The following is a 17,118-nucleotide window of genomic DNA, read 5'->3' as shown; positions in this document are numbered from 1 at the left end:
ATTTTTATAGACGTTAAATTTTAATCATAGAGCCGTCTTTTCATGACGTCAACAGAAGTGACATTTTCGCTCCAAGAAAATGACACTGACTAAAATAAAATCATTAGCATAAAATCATGTATTTTCGATAAAAATTTTGAAGTCAATGGAGGTAACCTCTAAGAACGACCAGCCTCCACCAACAACCATTTTACTGTGGAACGGAGAATGGTAACTCCCAAAAGGTTTTACTGTATAAGTTAAGTCCAAAAAAATAACACAGTAATTTTACCTATCTTAATATATCCCGTATCTATCAGATTTGCTTCTGCTGTAGTCTTTTGTTCTCTCTTTCGGTTTAATTGCCAGAACATTTTAGCTTTACCTAAATACTAGGAGGCTTCGCCCCCTGCTCGCTCGCGCTCGCCAACCCCCGGAACTGCTTTCGCAGTTCATTTCGGATTGCTTCCCAATCCGATGCTCGCTCATTGGATACGTTCTTAACTTCTAGCTTTTGTATACTCTTTTGAGCACTGAAGTTCCGAAAACTTTTCACAGTTCACATATTTTTCTTAATCACACTATTCCAAATTTCAGTTTTTGCGAAAAGTAACCGTTGTAAGTTTTGTTTTAAAGTCTTTCCCACCAGAGGGCTAAAACCATGTGTTGTAAAACAATATGAAACAGTACTGAAAGCCGGATGTAAAGCATCGGCTTCGATGAAGATTATTTTGTGAGAATTTTTTTGATAATTCGGTGAGAATTCACCCGATTAGACATATGATGCTCACTACGTGCTCTTGCGCTCCGAAGCCTATCAATTAAAACGTATTAGCGTTTTATATAACATGGATTAGCCATATGATCCTCACTACGTGCTCTTGCGCGCCTAATCCAATCAATTAAAAATGAAAACTGTTGCCAGCGCGAGAAAAGAAATATCATCGGTTTTATTGATACATACGTACGTATTAGCGTTTTATATAATATAGATAGATTTGAATCATACATGTCATGTTGCAGTTAAAAAAACTAATGTATTACACTGTCCAACAAATGTTAAATTGATTTTTTATTTGCAATTAACAAATTAGTGTCAATGTAAATAAACGTGAAATATGTCTAATCATTTCAAGTTATGTTATTTGTTTCCGCGGACATCAGTTGTTGGGCCACATTTTTAGGTTAAATAAGCGTTTTTTTAACTATAGATAGACATACCGACACATTTAAAATTGATACTTAAATTCTAACTTAAAGCAAACGCGCATCCAAAATTTGGTACTTGTACTCTAAGAAGAAAAAGATAAACAATACTCACCCATGTGACCTATGTCGTCAGCGCCAGCTAATCTTTGTCAGCAAAATGACGTATTAAAGCTGAACTAAGTTTCTCTACATAACTTGGAATGAATACAGAGTCGTATCGAATTTGTTGAATATAATTCTTTATCGTCTGCAACTTTTACTTAACTTTTATTTATTATTTTTTTATGTATTTTATTCTAACCGTAATGTATTTTTTGTTTTGTGCACCTGGCAACTTCGATGCATAATTAATTTGTTTATGTTCTTCATGTCTTCGTGTTAAGTCTTTGAGTAAATATAATGGAAATCTTTGTGAAAGTATATAGGCTGTGTCACTTAAGAGAATAGATACTTGACGGGCTTGGATTATTCGAAATAAAATGGAAAGAAGAGTTGCTGACGTAAACAAATGCCATGTTTCAACGACCAATCAGGATCGAGATACCCCTACTACGTCATTTGCAAGTATCCCATTGAATATAATTTAGTAATTTTATAGTGAAAAAAGTTTTTGATAGCGAAATTTGTTATTTACAGTTTATTACTATTGCTTTACGTTATTTAACTGACATAAGAAAAGAAAGGTATACATACTGGTACAGCGGATCTGTTTTCATGCAGTTGAAAAACACCAACTGGATAAAGACCATATCCACCATTGATGCCGGGTGCATGCTTCCTTGCGATTAAAGTGTAGTTGCCTTCTGCGTCCCCGTTTTCATCCATATAGACCATATAGCCCATTGCACCTATAAAGTTGTTATGTGTTTGAATTGTCTAGTGTTGTTTAGATCCATAACTTAGGACCCCAAAAAGATGATAGAGAATTTGTTAAATCAAACTAACTCGTCTTTATAACGAAATTCGTGTCGAATTAACACAGATTCGCGTTGCACGTAGAGAAAAACCACGGAAACCTCTCATAGCTATGCCGGTTTCAAAAGAATTCTTACCCAAGATTTATCTATCACTGAGTAAGATAGATACTTAGTGATAGATAATCTTGGAGTTTCGGTAGATAGCGCAATGGTAGGTGCGAGTCGGGATCACGTAACGAATCAAAACCCAGATTCGTACCCATGACTAAACTCAATGCCTTAAGTTGATATATTAAAAGTTGATCATAATTTCCTTCTTATCAATTATTTCCATATTTATGATTTATTACATGATTCCCAATAAATATTAGATTTTAAACACTATTTCATCATTTATTACCATTAGTAGAAGTACCTTCCCCAAATTATTTCATTATTGCATTCCATTTATTATTACTTTTTACGTTATTTTTCTTCACTGGCAGTTATAGCACATTTAAAAATAACCTTTTTAGAAAATAGCGCTTAAAAAATTGTTATACTGAGATAAAACAGTTAATCCATTATTCACTGTATTTTAAGTTTTGTTCATTTAAATTTTAAATCTACTTCCACTGGTTTCAGTTTCGACAACAAAATAATGGCTATTATCTACTTTTACATGACTGACAGCTTTTAACGGATACAAAAATAATTTCTCCTAATTATATAGATAAACTCCAAGTCCGGCGGACATTTGATATCTTCTATCTTGTTGTTTGATTGATGATGGAAAACTAAAAAAAAATCTTTGCACAGAAATCTTAAAAAATGAATAAAAAGGAAATCTAACCACATGTTTGTTTGTTTTCAATCATGAACAGTCAAAATCGATCAATCTTGAGACAACAATCTGTTTGAAACCTTACAAAATCAGGATTTATCTTAAATAAAATGATGTTTTGCCAATATCTGTAGTTAATTTTCCAAGAACGAATATATAAATTTTGTGAGGTTTATCTTTTTAATTCTGTAATTGCAAAACACACTTAAAGAATTCAATAAATAACGATCCAGATTATATTTGACGCTGAATATTTCAAACCGTGCATAACAAAGATGGAAAGAAGTTGAATCAATATTGGATCCGTAGCTTTCTAAGATATTGAAGAAGAAAATTCTTATTTTCTTTACATAGCTAGCTCAGGAGAATCGAATACGTGATATGTACTTTATTCTAAAAAAAATTTTAACAACTCTCGCCGAGCTCGAGTCGTAATTTTTACTTAAGTTTAGTTTATTATTAAAAGGAAACTTTCCTAATTTGCAGAAATGTGGGCTAAAGGAAGATGAAGTTGCATAAGATACAAGGTTGTATACACACAACGTTGTATAATATATTGTATATTACAATATATTATACTATATATTACATATATTGTACAATATATATTTCATAATATATATTGTGAAATATACGGGGTTGTTCATAATTCCCTCCGGGGGGAACTGGACATACCGTGTGACCAAGGGTTCACACATAGAACACCCGTAATGTATGTAAGTAAAACTTGAATAGTTTCGGAATAATTTCATATGTTTCTTTTTTTCATATTAGTCTTCTATTTTTTAACTATAACACTTTGAAACCCCGGAGTGACTCATGAATAACCCTGTATATTGTATAGTTCGCAAAAAAGAGAAGAAAAAAAACACTGACCACTCTGAATAACTTTCGGTCTAATGATCGGATCTTCTTGTTCTAAGATTCAATATTTATGATTTGAGAGGGGGACCTCAATTATGCTAATTAATTAGTGCAAACGATATTTTGAATTACGAAGTCAGACACAAAAATATACTTTCGGTAAATAAACATACCTTTTATTCGACCAATTCGGGTTTCTGACACCAGAAATAATTAATCGCAATATGGAAAATATGGCCCCCATAGTTTGAAAGAGCGGTCCAAAGCTGGGACTTTTTAATGTTACATTTACTTTTTGCGTATTTCCCTATATCTTGAGCCACTGTTTAAGCGAATAGTAAAAATTTTGATCACAAATGTAAAATTCCTTTATCTTAAGATATTTCCTTGCAAAAAATAGATTTAAGTAAATAATTATTATTTTTTATTATTTTATTTAATAATTAGTATAAAGAATTTTGAATTGTAAGGTATACTATTTTTTACACCATCTTGAAAAATAACTTTACATGGCAAAATATAAAATCTGAGAAAAAAGAATCGAGTATTTCGTGAAAAATCGATTTTTCAAAACACCACTTCTTTAAAATTTGATTCGGCCGATTTTGTTCAGATTTTGTATTTTGAAATTAAATTATTTTCATTAAAATAATGTTATTAAAAAATTGTATTGAAGAGCATAGATTAATTTATTTAAATTTAACCGAAATATAAATTTAAGAAAAAATTAAAGTGAAACTTTTTTTTTCTTTTTAGAAATGCGAAAATTCGGATATTGTTAAAGACTGGGAAACCTTTCTTAAACTATTCGTTTCAATGCGATGCTTTGGGCAAGCATTATTAGGTAAAAAGAATTGTGTATTCTCTTCCACTAAGTCTTTCTGTTTAAGAATAAAACACAAACAAACCTTCCATTGAAAATCCATTTACTCTAAGTAAAAACAAGCATATTATACACTGTATGGCAAGAGAAGATTGTCTAAAAAGATTACGAAAACTGATAATAGACATTTTGAAACAATTTATTTGATGTTTTATAGAATCCTGAAGACATGTTTGCAACAGGGCTAATGTTTGCAATAGCTATGCGCAGAAGGCTGTCCCTTCGTAAAAAAAGCTCATTTATATCATTATGCGATGAAGATTTTTGGATAATTTTTTTTAATATTTGCGCGCTTTAGTTATTACTTGTGTAGTTTTATTTTCTTCTTAAAATTTAGTTTTTGTCTTACCATAGTAACGAACATGCTAAAAGTCACGCAATCGACTTTTGTGACAAATATGTCAATTTCATAATTGAGTGCTATTTGCAGTGGTATACAGATAAGGACAGAACATGTATCCAATGAGAACATCTAATCTAAGACATTAAAACTTTTAATTTATTGTTATTTTATTATTAAATTAAATACTTAACGGGTGAGGCGTACTAAAAATTTCCATGCGAAAAATGCTTAAAGTTATTTTTGTAATGCGCGCAATTAACTTTTTTGTCAAGCACTAAATGTCAATTTCTTAAAGTGCTCGACTGATTTTTTTTGTCGAGCACGAAAAGTCAATTTTGTTAAGGCTGTTGTTCCAAAATGGTCAACAAATATCAACAACAAAATAAGTCAAATTCTAGATTCAGGCACCAAAAAAGCGCTACACTAGTGACAAACTTTTTGTGATTGTGGTTTTAAATTAATAATATATCAAGTCAAAAAATATATTTATTATCCTTATCATCCCTTAATAATCTATTATTATCCTTAATAATGTATTATTTATGCAATTAACTTACTGCATTATTTTATAGAGTGATTACATAAATATAAGAAGCAACAAAAAATAACTGCATACTTTTGACACCCCAGTATTGCGAGTTAAAGTATTTTGTTACTCTTTGAGTATTGCGAGCTTGAGAATTTTGTTACTCTTTGAGTATTGTGAGCTTGGGTGTTTGATGGAAATCAGTTTATTTAATTGTGCATTGAAAGTTGTTCCAGTTTATATGATGGAGTTAAATTTATGGCAGCAAACATTGATGGAAGATTTTCGCCATAGTTTTAAGGATTTTAGTACATTTGCGTTTCTTACGATACAGGGATTTATTCCAAGGAATTGAACAAAATTACTTTAAAAAATGAATTGTAGATATTTTTAGAATACTATTAGATAAATCATGGCCATAAAAATATCAAAATTATATACAAAAAAAAGGCTTTATATAGGGATGAAGAGATGCATATATTTCTAACGTGAAGATTTTCGAAAAGTAATTTAACGGTCAGCAAGAGGGGTGAACCAACACCTCCTAGAATAAGGAAGGCCTTAGCACGGATCAAATTAGTAGTCCGATGTGACGAAGTTAACTGCGCAGTTGATGAAAAATAAGAAAGATGTCATTACGTTCGGGGTACTAAGCTGCGCAGTGGTTGAAAATACGAAATACGCCATTACGTTTGGACTACTAAAGGATATTTATGGTAACCCGTGCAGAGGCCTACTCTTTTCTAGGAGGTGTTGGGTGAACCCCCCTACCTAGTCCTAAAGCCAAGAACTCAAAATTAAGAGCTATTGAATTGTTACAAACGGACAGTTAAGAGCATAGGAAGAAATCCATAGTTGGCGATTTATCGAAACATAAAAATAGCCACAAACGAAGCCAAACCCCCTTAATTAATATTAAATTTATAATAATTTGGCTATAGCTTAATCGCAAAGAAGACCGTGAATATTAATATGATTCTTTAACTAAAACATTTTTGCGGTATGAAAAATAAAGAAGTTTAAGGAATAAAGAGTTAAAAATAGATTTTGATGTTCGATTTAGTGGCGACAGTGAAGAGTTTAACATTTGCATTGAAATACAATCCCTAGACAAATTATTCGACGCATTATGAGATTTTATGTAAAATTTTAATTATCAGGTGTTACTATACAGCTTTATTGCTTTTACGCGACTGAAACCGGTTTGCACTTGTTTACGTTCGTGTATTAATTTAATTGGTTAAATTAGACGATATATAATATAAATTCAACAAGCGAATAAATTAAACGATATATTATATAAATATAGAATATTCATTATATCAGGTATTATATTAGTACATTATAATAATTAGACCAAATTATTAGATTCACTGTAGTGTTTTAATACTTGCATGTTTTGCAAGAGTTTATAAGCAATACTTTTATATTTAAACATACATGTAATGGGTTTTTATTCAGGAAATTTTTTTATATATTCCCTATTTGTATTTATTTTTAGCGTATTGGATTACTATGTTAACCAATTCATACACTAACGTAAACAAGTGCAAACCGGTTTCAGCCGCGTAAGAATAAGAAAGCTGTATAGTATCACTTGATAATTAAGATTTTACATAGAATCTTATAGTGCGTTTAATAATTTCGATATAGTTTGCTGTAAATAGTTAGCTGTTACATTTGCTTGTTAGGAAGAGAATAAAATATTTATATATTTGCCTTTTTTTTTAAATGTGATAAAATTTAAATTATTAGTTTAATTTAATTAAAATTGGATTAAGTAGGGGAGAGTGGGGTCAATTGTAACAGGGTACGATTGTAACAGAGCAAAAATGTCTTGTGTCGGGTTCTAGATTTGGTTCCTAGGTGGCGCACAAGGTGTATTTAATAAATCTACATGTACACCCCTGATGGCAACCATTTTTATGTACTTTTGAAAGAGTTACATCACAAAAGATATTTTCACGCCACGCAAGTACTTTTTTTGGTATTGGAATATTATATTGTAACAAAGTAATTTTGTTTAAACAAATAAAAATTAGTAACCGAATATGTAAGTGGACACTTTAATTAACATTTCAATAAAAAAAAGATTAGTTTTGCTAATTAACTAGCATTGTTTTTAACAAATGAAGCTGAAATGGCGTCTTGGGGACAATTGTAACAATAAGTAAAGGGACGATTGTAACAGCTGAAAATAAATAATCTTATGTTTACAAACCATTACTTAACTCTTTAAGAACCATCAATAGTTTCCTATATCATTTATATTATGTTGCATGTGCATTATTTTATTTGTCACCTTTCACAGCATAAATTAAAATTTTAAACCCCTTAAAGTTAAAAGTTTAACCATTTAGGTTTCTGCTCATTATTATTTTTACTCCTAAAATATCACTACTATTTTGATCAATAAAAAAATATATCACAATTATGATAATATGTATAATTAACTATGTTTTAGTTGAATTTATGAACTGTTACAATTGACCCCGTAAGTGGGGACAATTGTAACAACTGCACGACTGTCAAAAATTGTTAATAACTAATATAATAATATTTAAAATCAGGTATTTATTTTTTTTTCTAGTAGCGGATAGTCTACTTTACTCGTCTGTCAATTAATAGGGGAGAGTGGGGTCAATTGTAACATTTTTTACTTAACTATTTTTAACTAACAAAAATTCCAATATATTATTAGTATTAATTGACAGACAAATAAAGTAGACTATCCTCTACTAGAAAATAAATATATACCTTATTTTAAATGTTATTATAGTAGTTATTAACAATTTTTGACAGTCGTGCAGTTGTTACAATTGTCCCCACTTACGGGGTCAATTGTAACAGTTCATAAATTCAACTAAAACATAGTCAGTTATACATATTATCATAGTTGTGATATATTTTTTTATTGATCAAAATAGTAGTGATATTTTAGGAGGAAAAATAGTAAAAATAATTATGAGCAGAGACCTAAAGGGTTAAAAATTTTAATTTATGCTGTGAAAGGGAACAAATAAAATAATGCACATGCAACATAATATGAATGATATAGGAAACTATTGGTGGTTCTTAAAGAGTTAAGTAATGGTTTGTAAACATAAGATTATTTATTTTCAGCTGTTACAATCGCCCCTTTACTTATTGTTACAAACGTCCCCATGACGCCATTTCAACTTCATTTGTTAAAAACAATGCTAGTTAATTAACAAAACTAATTTTTTTTTATTGAAATGTTAATTAAGGTGTTCACTTACATATTCGGTTAATAATTTTTATTTGTTTAAATAAAATTACTTTGTTACAATATAATGTTCTAATACCAAAAAAAGTACTTACGTAGCGTGAAAATATCTTTTGTGATGTAACTCTTTCAAAAGTACATAAAAATGGTTGCTAGCAGGTGTGTACATGTAGATTTATTAAATACACCTTGTGCGCCACCTAGGAATCAAATCTAGAACCCGACACTCGAAATTTTTGCTCTGTTACAATCGTACCCTGTTACAATTGACCCCACTCTCCCCTACTAATAATATATTGGATTTTTTGTTAGTTAAAAATAGTTAAGTAAAAAATGTTACAATTGACCCCACTCTCCCCTATAATTTAAAGACCTAAGTTTAAAAAAAAATTAAACAAATTTTAAAAGCTAGGGAAAATGTAATGCCTATTATGTTATTGCAGGATGTTTTGGTATTCTTTAAGTATTATTTAGTGCTTATAAATACTTACTAAAATAAGTCTTCCCAACGATGTATTTCATCATTCCTCTGCCTTTAAAGGGATCTTCTTCGTTTAGTAAACATTCATTCAGAGCTTTGGCGTAAACATAAACAGCGTCGTATAAATATGCACCTTCAGCTGGTACCTACATGATTGGAACATATTGTGTTAGAGCACGAACAACATTTTTATACGAAAAACATACTAAAATTTTTTTTTAAATATTCAGAACCGTAGAGGAACAACGTCCCCAACTCTTACCTTGGCACAAAAAGTAATTTTTTATCTTTAAAATAAATGAAATAATTTAATCAATTAAGAAATTAAAACAAGAATGAAAGAAAATGGTTAAATTTCGCTGGTGTCGGAAATTAAGAGAATTTGCAGACTTGATCAACAACTCTAGAACTACTAGACCGATTTTAATGAAATTTGATATGTACATACATTGATACAATGCAAAACAAATAACCATACAACAATTGTAATACGCGCGCATGATCGTACTCATATCTTTAGTTTCTTTTAAAAAAATTCATTACGAAAATTCAATTACGTGATTTCAAACTAACACGATTTCGTTTATTTCAATCATTTTTTAGTGAGAAGTACGAATTATAAAAACACTTTCTAAGATTCATTAAAACATATCCAAATTTAATAATCCCTTTACTTTATTTAACAACTTTGGATGTGTTTAAAATAAAAGGAAAACCTTCTTAGAATTTGAGAGTCAAACTTCAGAAGTTCCTTTTTTTTACTGTTCTTTTGAGCCAATGCCTATGGGCTATTTTATCTCTTTCAGAAGTAGGATTTCTGTTCATTCTAAATGTTGGGATTCTTACTGCGGATATATAGTATGAACAGATATCAAACTGACGACATTTCTGTTATGTCTTATTTTTTTCATCTGAATGTTTCAATATAAAAGTCCTTTTTCAGGAATAATTTAGATAAAACAAGTATCCATTTATTTTTGATCAATGTCTAAAAGTAAATTGTTTTTAAATGAATCATTTCTATTCTCATTTTATCAATAATCTAGTAATTAATGATGCTTTTGCTTGAATTAAAGATAAATCGTCACAGAATTAGAACAGGTGAAAGTGCAAATATGTATATATACATAAATAAATAAAACTCAAGTCTAAGCAAAATTTTATGGCTATGATATGAATGTTATTCGCAAACTTATGCGGAATTTTTTTCTAATGGGCAATTATGCGGAATTTTATTTTATAACGGTCGCAAAACAGCTGAAAAAAATCACAAAACTATTATTAACGCCAATAATCCTTAACTAATTTTGGTAATAGGTAGTAATTTTATAATTTTATTTTATAACCGACGGTCGAACTGCCGACCCAATTTTTTGGTTTACCCAATCCAGAAGACAAGGGAACTCCTGGATCAAATATTAGAAGAAATTTGCCTTCGTGGCGGACTTTTTGATGGAACTAACCCGTATTTGCGTTATATGGTGAGGAAAACCACGAAAACCTCCCACGGTTAGCCTGTCAGCAAGGGGACTCTAACCCAAGATCCGTCTACCACTGAGGATATTTTGCATCAACACTGTGGTCGGTGCAATCCGGATGCGGAATTCGTATCTACCAGACATTGCTGGGATTCGAACCCGCTTCGCCTCATTGGAATGCGAACGCTGTATCCTATGAGCAACCACTACTGACTCATGCTTACTGCTCGTGAAGCAGTGACATTTGCATTCCGAGTTTATTGAAGTTATACTTCTTATGCGGCTTCCAACAAGGTTGCGTTAAACGTTTAACGCTATATTTTTATTGGCCGAGAAATCACGTGGTAGGATCCAGTTTTCCCTCATTCATTTCCATATTGTTTTGGTTCTCACTAGCATAAAAACAATAAAAGTCATAAAAGTATTGTTTTTCTATAAATATTTTTTTAGTTTGATTTGATACACATATAATTCATTAGGATAGTATTTTTTATTTTCAAATTTAGTGGATAACAATTGTAAAAAATGAGTGAAAAAAATCCCACGGACAATGCGACGGATTTAAGGTTATGTCAAGGTACGTCTCTTGTGAATATCAATTGATTGTTAGGTTTTCTCTTTTGAAATTACATTATGACGCATTCACATACATTATTAATACAAATACATTTTCCATGGCGAGACGATGAGGCAACCACAAGCACTTCCACTGTTTCAAGAGGTCCACGAGGGAAAAATGCTCAATATTACCGTTATTACAGAGCACGGAAGCGAGCGGTGCAGGAAAAAGAGTCGTTGAATAGAACTAGTGATCCTTCTACGACTGCTGATTCTTCTACAATTAACGTCGCAGGTTACGAAGTTTAACTTCTTCCGCGCGGAGGGACTTCACGCACTACTTTTTTGTCTTGTTGTCTTGTATTAGCTAAAAAGTTTCTCAGAGCTCCTCTGCATGACTAGGTGTAAGAAGACTGATTTTTCCCCGTAGACTTAAACGTATGAAATCTAGTAGAATGTTGTCACCAGTGGTCAGAAGTAAGGCACTACAAGTAGTGAAACTACTGTAGTCGCTACTGTTTTTCGTGATTTGTAGTGTAGTGTGTTACTTTTTTAAAAATAAAAAAAAGTAGTGTAGGGAGTAGTGCGATACAAAAAACAGCAGTTTGTAGCGATTTCTGTCAACTACTTTTTACTTTAGTTCAGTGTATGAACAGTCTGTATAACTAATATTTAAGCTAGCCATTATGAATAATAGATAATTTATCACTTTGGTTACACTTTCACGCGCGAATGTACACTCAGTGATGATATTTCAAAGGAAGGAAACGTATTTTCGACGTACTTAATTTCTTAGATCAAATAAAAGAGCATTAAACACTTAACGAAATTACAAGTATTTGATAATTTCCTAGCATTTTTTTAAATTTAATTATTCACTGCCAAGAATAGCATAAAAAGTTAAAGATTAAATAAACAAATTCGTAAAAAAATGTTTTAGAATAACCAACTTTCTTATGTAAACATGAATAAATATTTCTAAATAATTCTTCATGTTCTATGTAAGCCAACTTTTCCATTTCAAACCATATTGAAAGTACTGTGTAAAATAATTTCTCCAGCAAAGGTTGGTTCCTGTGGATGTGAGGTAGTCTCTACTTTTCGAAAGTGGTTTGTAGTGACTATATTTAAACAAAAGGTAGTTGTGGTTAACTACATTTATATCAAAGTAGCTGTAGTAGTTGTAAACTACAAAAATAATGTAGTTTTTCCGACCACTGGTTATTACAAATGTTTAAACATGTGTGGAAACTAAATAGAAAAAAGAACGTGTAAGGAATTTAAAAAAAAGTCTTAAAGTTTTAGTTTTTGTTATAAATCTGTTATGGTTTATATTTTATAAGAAATAGGATTTTCTTCCTGACCAGCCCGTGTATACAGTATTCTTCTGAGTCATTTGTTGAGCGTACGAAGCCCCGATTCTTTCAATGGATTAACCGAAACTTCGAACAAAATAAAAACCTTAAATTTGAGGCTAAATTGCTTCCTAGATTTTTTGAGTAAAGTTCTTGATAAAGGAAGTCACAAAACACTTACGATTCTTTCAATACTTTTTTTAAGAGTTAAAATTTTTTTTTTTGATAAATCAATAAAGTTTTTTCCCTATAGCCTAGACCAGGGGTGGCGAACCTTTATGCACCAACGTGCCATTTTTTCTAAAAAAATTTTTAATGTTGTCATAGACGTGCCGACAAATAGTTTTGACTTCGTGATTATAGCGTAAGTAATAATACTAAATACTATCAATTCAAAACTATTTATTACAAAATAAAATACATTTTGCAATGTCTCAGTTATACGCGTAATTCAACTTAAAGTAACATCAGTGTGACTTCTGTTGTTGCAGATTAGATGACAAATAACTTATATTAGAGTTATAAGATGTTAGTTTAAGCAAAACTGTTTGCTAGTTATTTATTGTTAGCTTGTTTTTTTATGGTTACTAATTGCTTTTTTGGCTTTAATTGTTCAGTTTTTTGTGAATTTTAATTTAATTGTTATTATGCTTCATATCGGAACTTCGTGATCGGTAGCGTGCCCAAAATATTGCGTCGCGTGCCATAGATGGCACGCATGCCATTGGTTCGCCATCCCTGGCCTAGACAAACTAAAATCATATTGTATTTTCATGGAAATTAATCATCAGGAACTTAATAATTAGAAATATTAATATGAAAATCCATTCATTTTGTCATAAATGAAATATCTCACTTTTAAAAAAAATATTTTTCTTTAAAAAGGAAATTACAAAAAAATTTTCATCAAATAATTAGACATTAGGAAAGTTAATGTAAATATTATTATTTAAAAAAATAATTTCTTAAAAATTAGCAAAATATTTAAAAATAACTAAATTTTAAAAAATAATTTAATATTTTTAAACAATTACAAAATATTGCGAAAATATTTTGTACCCTTTTCATTCCACCTAATCTGCTGACAGGATTGGGAAAACTGAAAGGTGGAAGTTGCATGTATTTATTAACTTTAACCGTAAAATCTTCAAATCCAACTGGAGGGGATCCAACCACTCCAAGATAAGATTGAAATGCCTTTTTGGCTACTTCTTCTATTTCATCTCTAAGCAATCCTAAAAAAAAAGAAAGAAATATTCTAAGAACAAACCCTGAGGAAATTGAACAAAATTGGTTCTTGTATCAATCTTTTAAAATAGTGAATAAAGCATGAATGCAATAGAGAAAAAATGTGGTTTTGCAATTAAAGAAAAAAAGAGAAGTAAATGTCTAACATCTCAGCAATGTCGAGACGAAATAATGTCTAGATGAAATAAGTTTTAATGAAGAAAAAAAATTAGTTGTTATATTCATGGAAAAAAATTTGTTTTAATTATCGGATAAGATAGAAAACTATGTATAGATAAAGTAAAAGACGGTTTAAGTTTAAAATTTCTACGGTCATTTTAGAAAATATGGAAAATGAATCTAAATAATTACTTCGAAACTAAATTTCTAGTACTAAAAAAGCATAGAAGTAGTCTAAATAAATACTTACGTATAAGTAATTATACAATATAAACACGTTATATTTACATTAAAAAAATTATTAATTATCGGATAAGATAGAAAACTATGTATAGATAAGATAAAAGACCGTTGATGTTTAAACTTTCTATGGTCATTTTAGATAAAATCGAAAAGAAATCTAAATATTTACTCCGAAACTAAGTTTTTACTTCTATGAAAATGTAGAAGTATTCTAAATAAATACTTATGTATAACTAACTATTCAATATAAACACGTTATATTCACGGAAAAAAGTTTGTCCTAATTATCAGATAAGATAGAAAACTGTGTATAGATAAGATAGAAGACCGTTTATATTTAAAATTTCTACGGATATTTTAGAAGATATGGAAAATAAATCTAAATAATTGCGTCGAAACTGATTTTTTACTTCCAAAAAAGTACAAAATTATTCTAAATAAATACTTAGTTATACTAGTTTAAACTAGTTAAATAAATTATACTAGTTAAGCTAAATGGTTAGTTATACTACGTATAACTAACTATTCAACACTACTTAAATTATTTCTTAAGACAACTTAACCAAATGAATTATTATAGATGTCTGTAGTGATTCTAATTTAGGAAGAGAAACACCCGCTTTTTTGGTGTCACATAAAAGAAATGAAGATGTAAATAACAAAAGTAATATACCAACTTGGCGAGCTTACAAAATTTGTTGCCAAACCATTAAATTACGATAAGTGCTCAAAATGCAGTTCTGAACAATAATTGTAAGAAAAAAATCACCATAAAATTAAGATAATTTAGATAAATGAAGTAACCGCTGGTTGTGTATTGACTGATGATGAATTTTTCAAATCAGACTTTTTTCGTGAGCGAAAATTCGGGTATCCGCCTTGTTAGCATGAAAAAATCCGAAACAAAATTCAAAAATTATTCAGTGTACAATGTATCTATTTTTATTATGCTTATAAGTGAACAATAATATACGTGTAATAGATGTTTTTTTTTCTTTCTTAAAAAAGCTCTCAGAGAGGAACTCTTCATGAGAAAACATCTACACAAACAATTTAAAGTACACAATAAACCACGAAGTCCCACAAATGCTGAATATATCAGAAAATTATGGTAATTTAACGCTCTATGGAAGTAATTCTACAATAATATGTTTTCATTTTCAAATTTTAACAACAAAAAAAGAGCAGCGTTTGAAACTTTATTGTATACACTAGTTCTTCCGAACTCACTTTTTCTTAAATTTACTTTTTTTCTAAACTTTAAACAAGATTAAATGGAATTCACGATGAAGAACTTCTCTCACGATATAAGGGTCCTCATGTCACGAGTCCTCTCAAGGATTTATCTAATATCTATACACTGTTGCAAGTTAAGAAAAAACCATTAACTCTATGGAAAGAACCTTGCATCCTAGTGCTCGCCAAATGGATGCCAAGCTCCCAACGCGAATGCATATCAACATCGCCAACTCTTGAAACGACGTTACACAGCCTTCTTTCCGCTTGATTTCTTAAAATGGAAGAAATGAAGAAAACGAAACATATTGTATAATCAGCTAACAAGTAATAAGAATTAATAAAAATGATATCTAAAAATCGTAAAAAATATGCGTCTTTCTATTTAAAAAAAAACTGATAAAAGAATAATAAGCATTGTTCCTTGCAGACAATTTTCTTCTACAGCAAAATGAAAGCAAAAATTCTTTATCTCGCATTTGATTTGTTAAGGGCGTGGCAGTATTGAACGCGCCATTTTTTGTCGTCCAATCAAATCCAATGTTGTTGTAATGTCCTATAGTTGTTTCTTTTCAAGAACGAATGTTCTCCGTATTTATCGAAACATGTCACCAAGTCTAGGATTCCAGTAAGACTACGAAACTATAACCTTCTTTTAATGATTCTATAGTGTATGTCGTAAAAGATAGCACGAATTAAATTTCTGTTTGAATTTTTACTTTTAAAAGTTTTTATATTGTTTTGAAAGCGTATTTGTATAATTTGATAACGAAATAAAATGGAACTATTTGCAGTTGTGGAAGATTATTTAAATCCTAAACCGAAATGACCCTTTCTTAACTTGCAACGGAGTATAGGATAATAATTCTATTTCACCCTTGTGGGCTGTATATATTAATAATGCAGATGTTCAATTTACCTTTAAGATATCGATGTGGATTTTGTACTTCATATTGCTCGATGTCAACACCGATGACATAATAATCTCCGCTGTCCAGTAATCCCTTTCTTTCCATACTCACCATCAAACCCAGGTGTTCAAAGTAATATCCAAGCACAACAAATACTGCAATAAATACATTCTTTTTTTATTTTTACAAAACACTGTAAAATACTATAGGTATATAAACCCCTTTTAGTACATAAGACAACGACTTTAATCATTGTCGTTTAATATTTTATGAACATCGTATCACTGTAGCGACTATTAGTGTTGATAATCGCTGATATAGCTGGTGAATGAAGAGAGGAAGAAATGACAATACTGAATGAATCAGCAAATAAGCGGCATTCACTGATTCATTCATCTGATTTGTGGTGTCTATGATATTTTTTGCATAAACGTAGCTATATTTCGCTGATACGGCACACAGTTTTATCCTCTAAGGTTGTTTTTCGAAAGCTTTTGTCGTCTGCTATTTCGAAAATGACGCTAAACATCAATAGGAAGAAAGACTGCAGTTTTGTAAAAACAGCAGTTGAGATATATTTTTAAAAGTTACTCATTATCTGGACTAATAGGCTCAGCAAGTTGATTAGCGTTATTGTAATAGTTAATTATAACCCAAT

At 30.3% G+C, this 17,118-nt stretch overlaps 2 protein-coding genes across 2 annotated transcripts in view; one reads left to right on the top strand and one right to left on the bottom strand.

The window, feature by feature from the left end:
- The window catches only part of LOC107437256 (long-chain-fatty-acid--CoA ligase 5), a 371,824-nt gene that overhangs the window by 62,013 nt on the left and 292,693 nt on the right, over positions 1 to 17,118 (top strand). The window lies entirely within an intron of this gene.
- The window catches only part of LOC107452371 (guanylate cyclase 32E), a 193,791-nt gene that overhangs the window by 86,450 nt on the left and 90,223 nt on the right, over positions 1 to 17,118 (bottom strand). Inside the window, exons 3-6 of the mRNA XM_043050036.3 lie at positions 16,469 to 16,615; positions 13,723 to 13,898; positions 9,283 to 9,418; positions 1,882 to 2,036 (exon numbers count right to left, since the gene is read on the bottom strand). Coding sequence (XP_042905970.2) covers positions 1,882 to 2,036; positions 9,283 to 9,418; positions 13,723 to 13,898; positions 16,469 to 16,615 — 614 coding nt within the window. The remainder of the gene's footprint in view (positions 1 to 1,881; positions 2,037 to 9,282; positions 9,419 to 13,722; positions 13,899 to 16,468; positions 16,616 to 17,118) is intronic.

This window comes from Parasteatoda tepidariorum, chromosome 6, assembly GCF_982258835.1.
Source record: "Parasteatoda tepidariorum strain Cologne lab strain chromosome 6, Ptep-v5.0, whole genome shotgun sequence".
Taxonomy (NCBI): domain Eukaryota; kingdom Metazoa; phylum Arthropoda; class Arachnida; order Araneae; family Theridiidae; genus Parasteatoda; species Parasteatoda tepidariorum.
The sequence above is the reverse complement of the archived record's forward strand: the minus strand, read 5'-3'. Positions and strand labels throughout refer to the sequence as shown.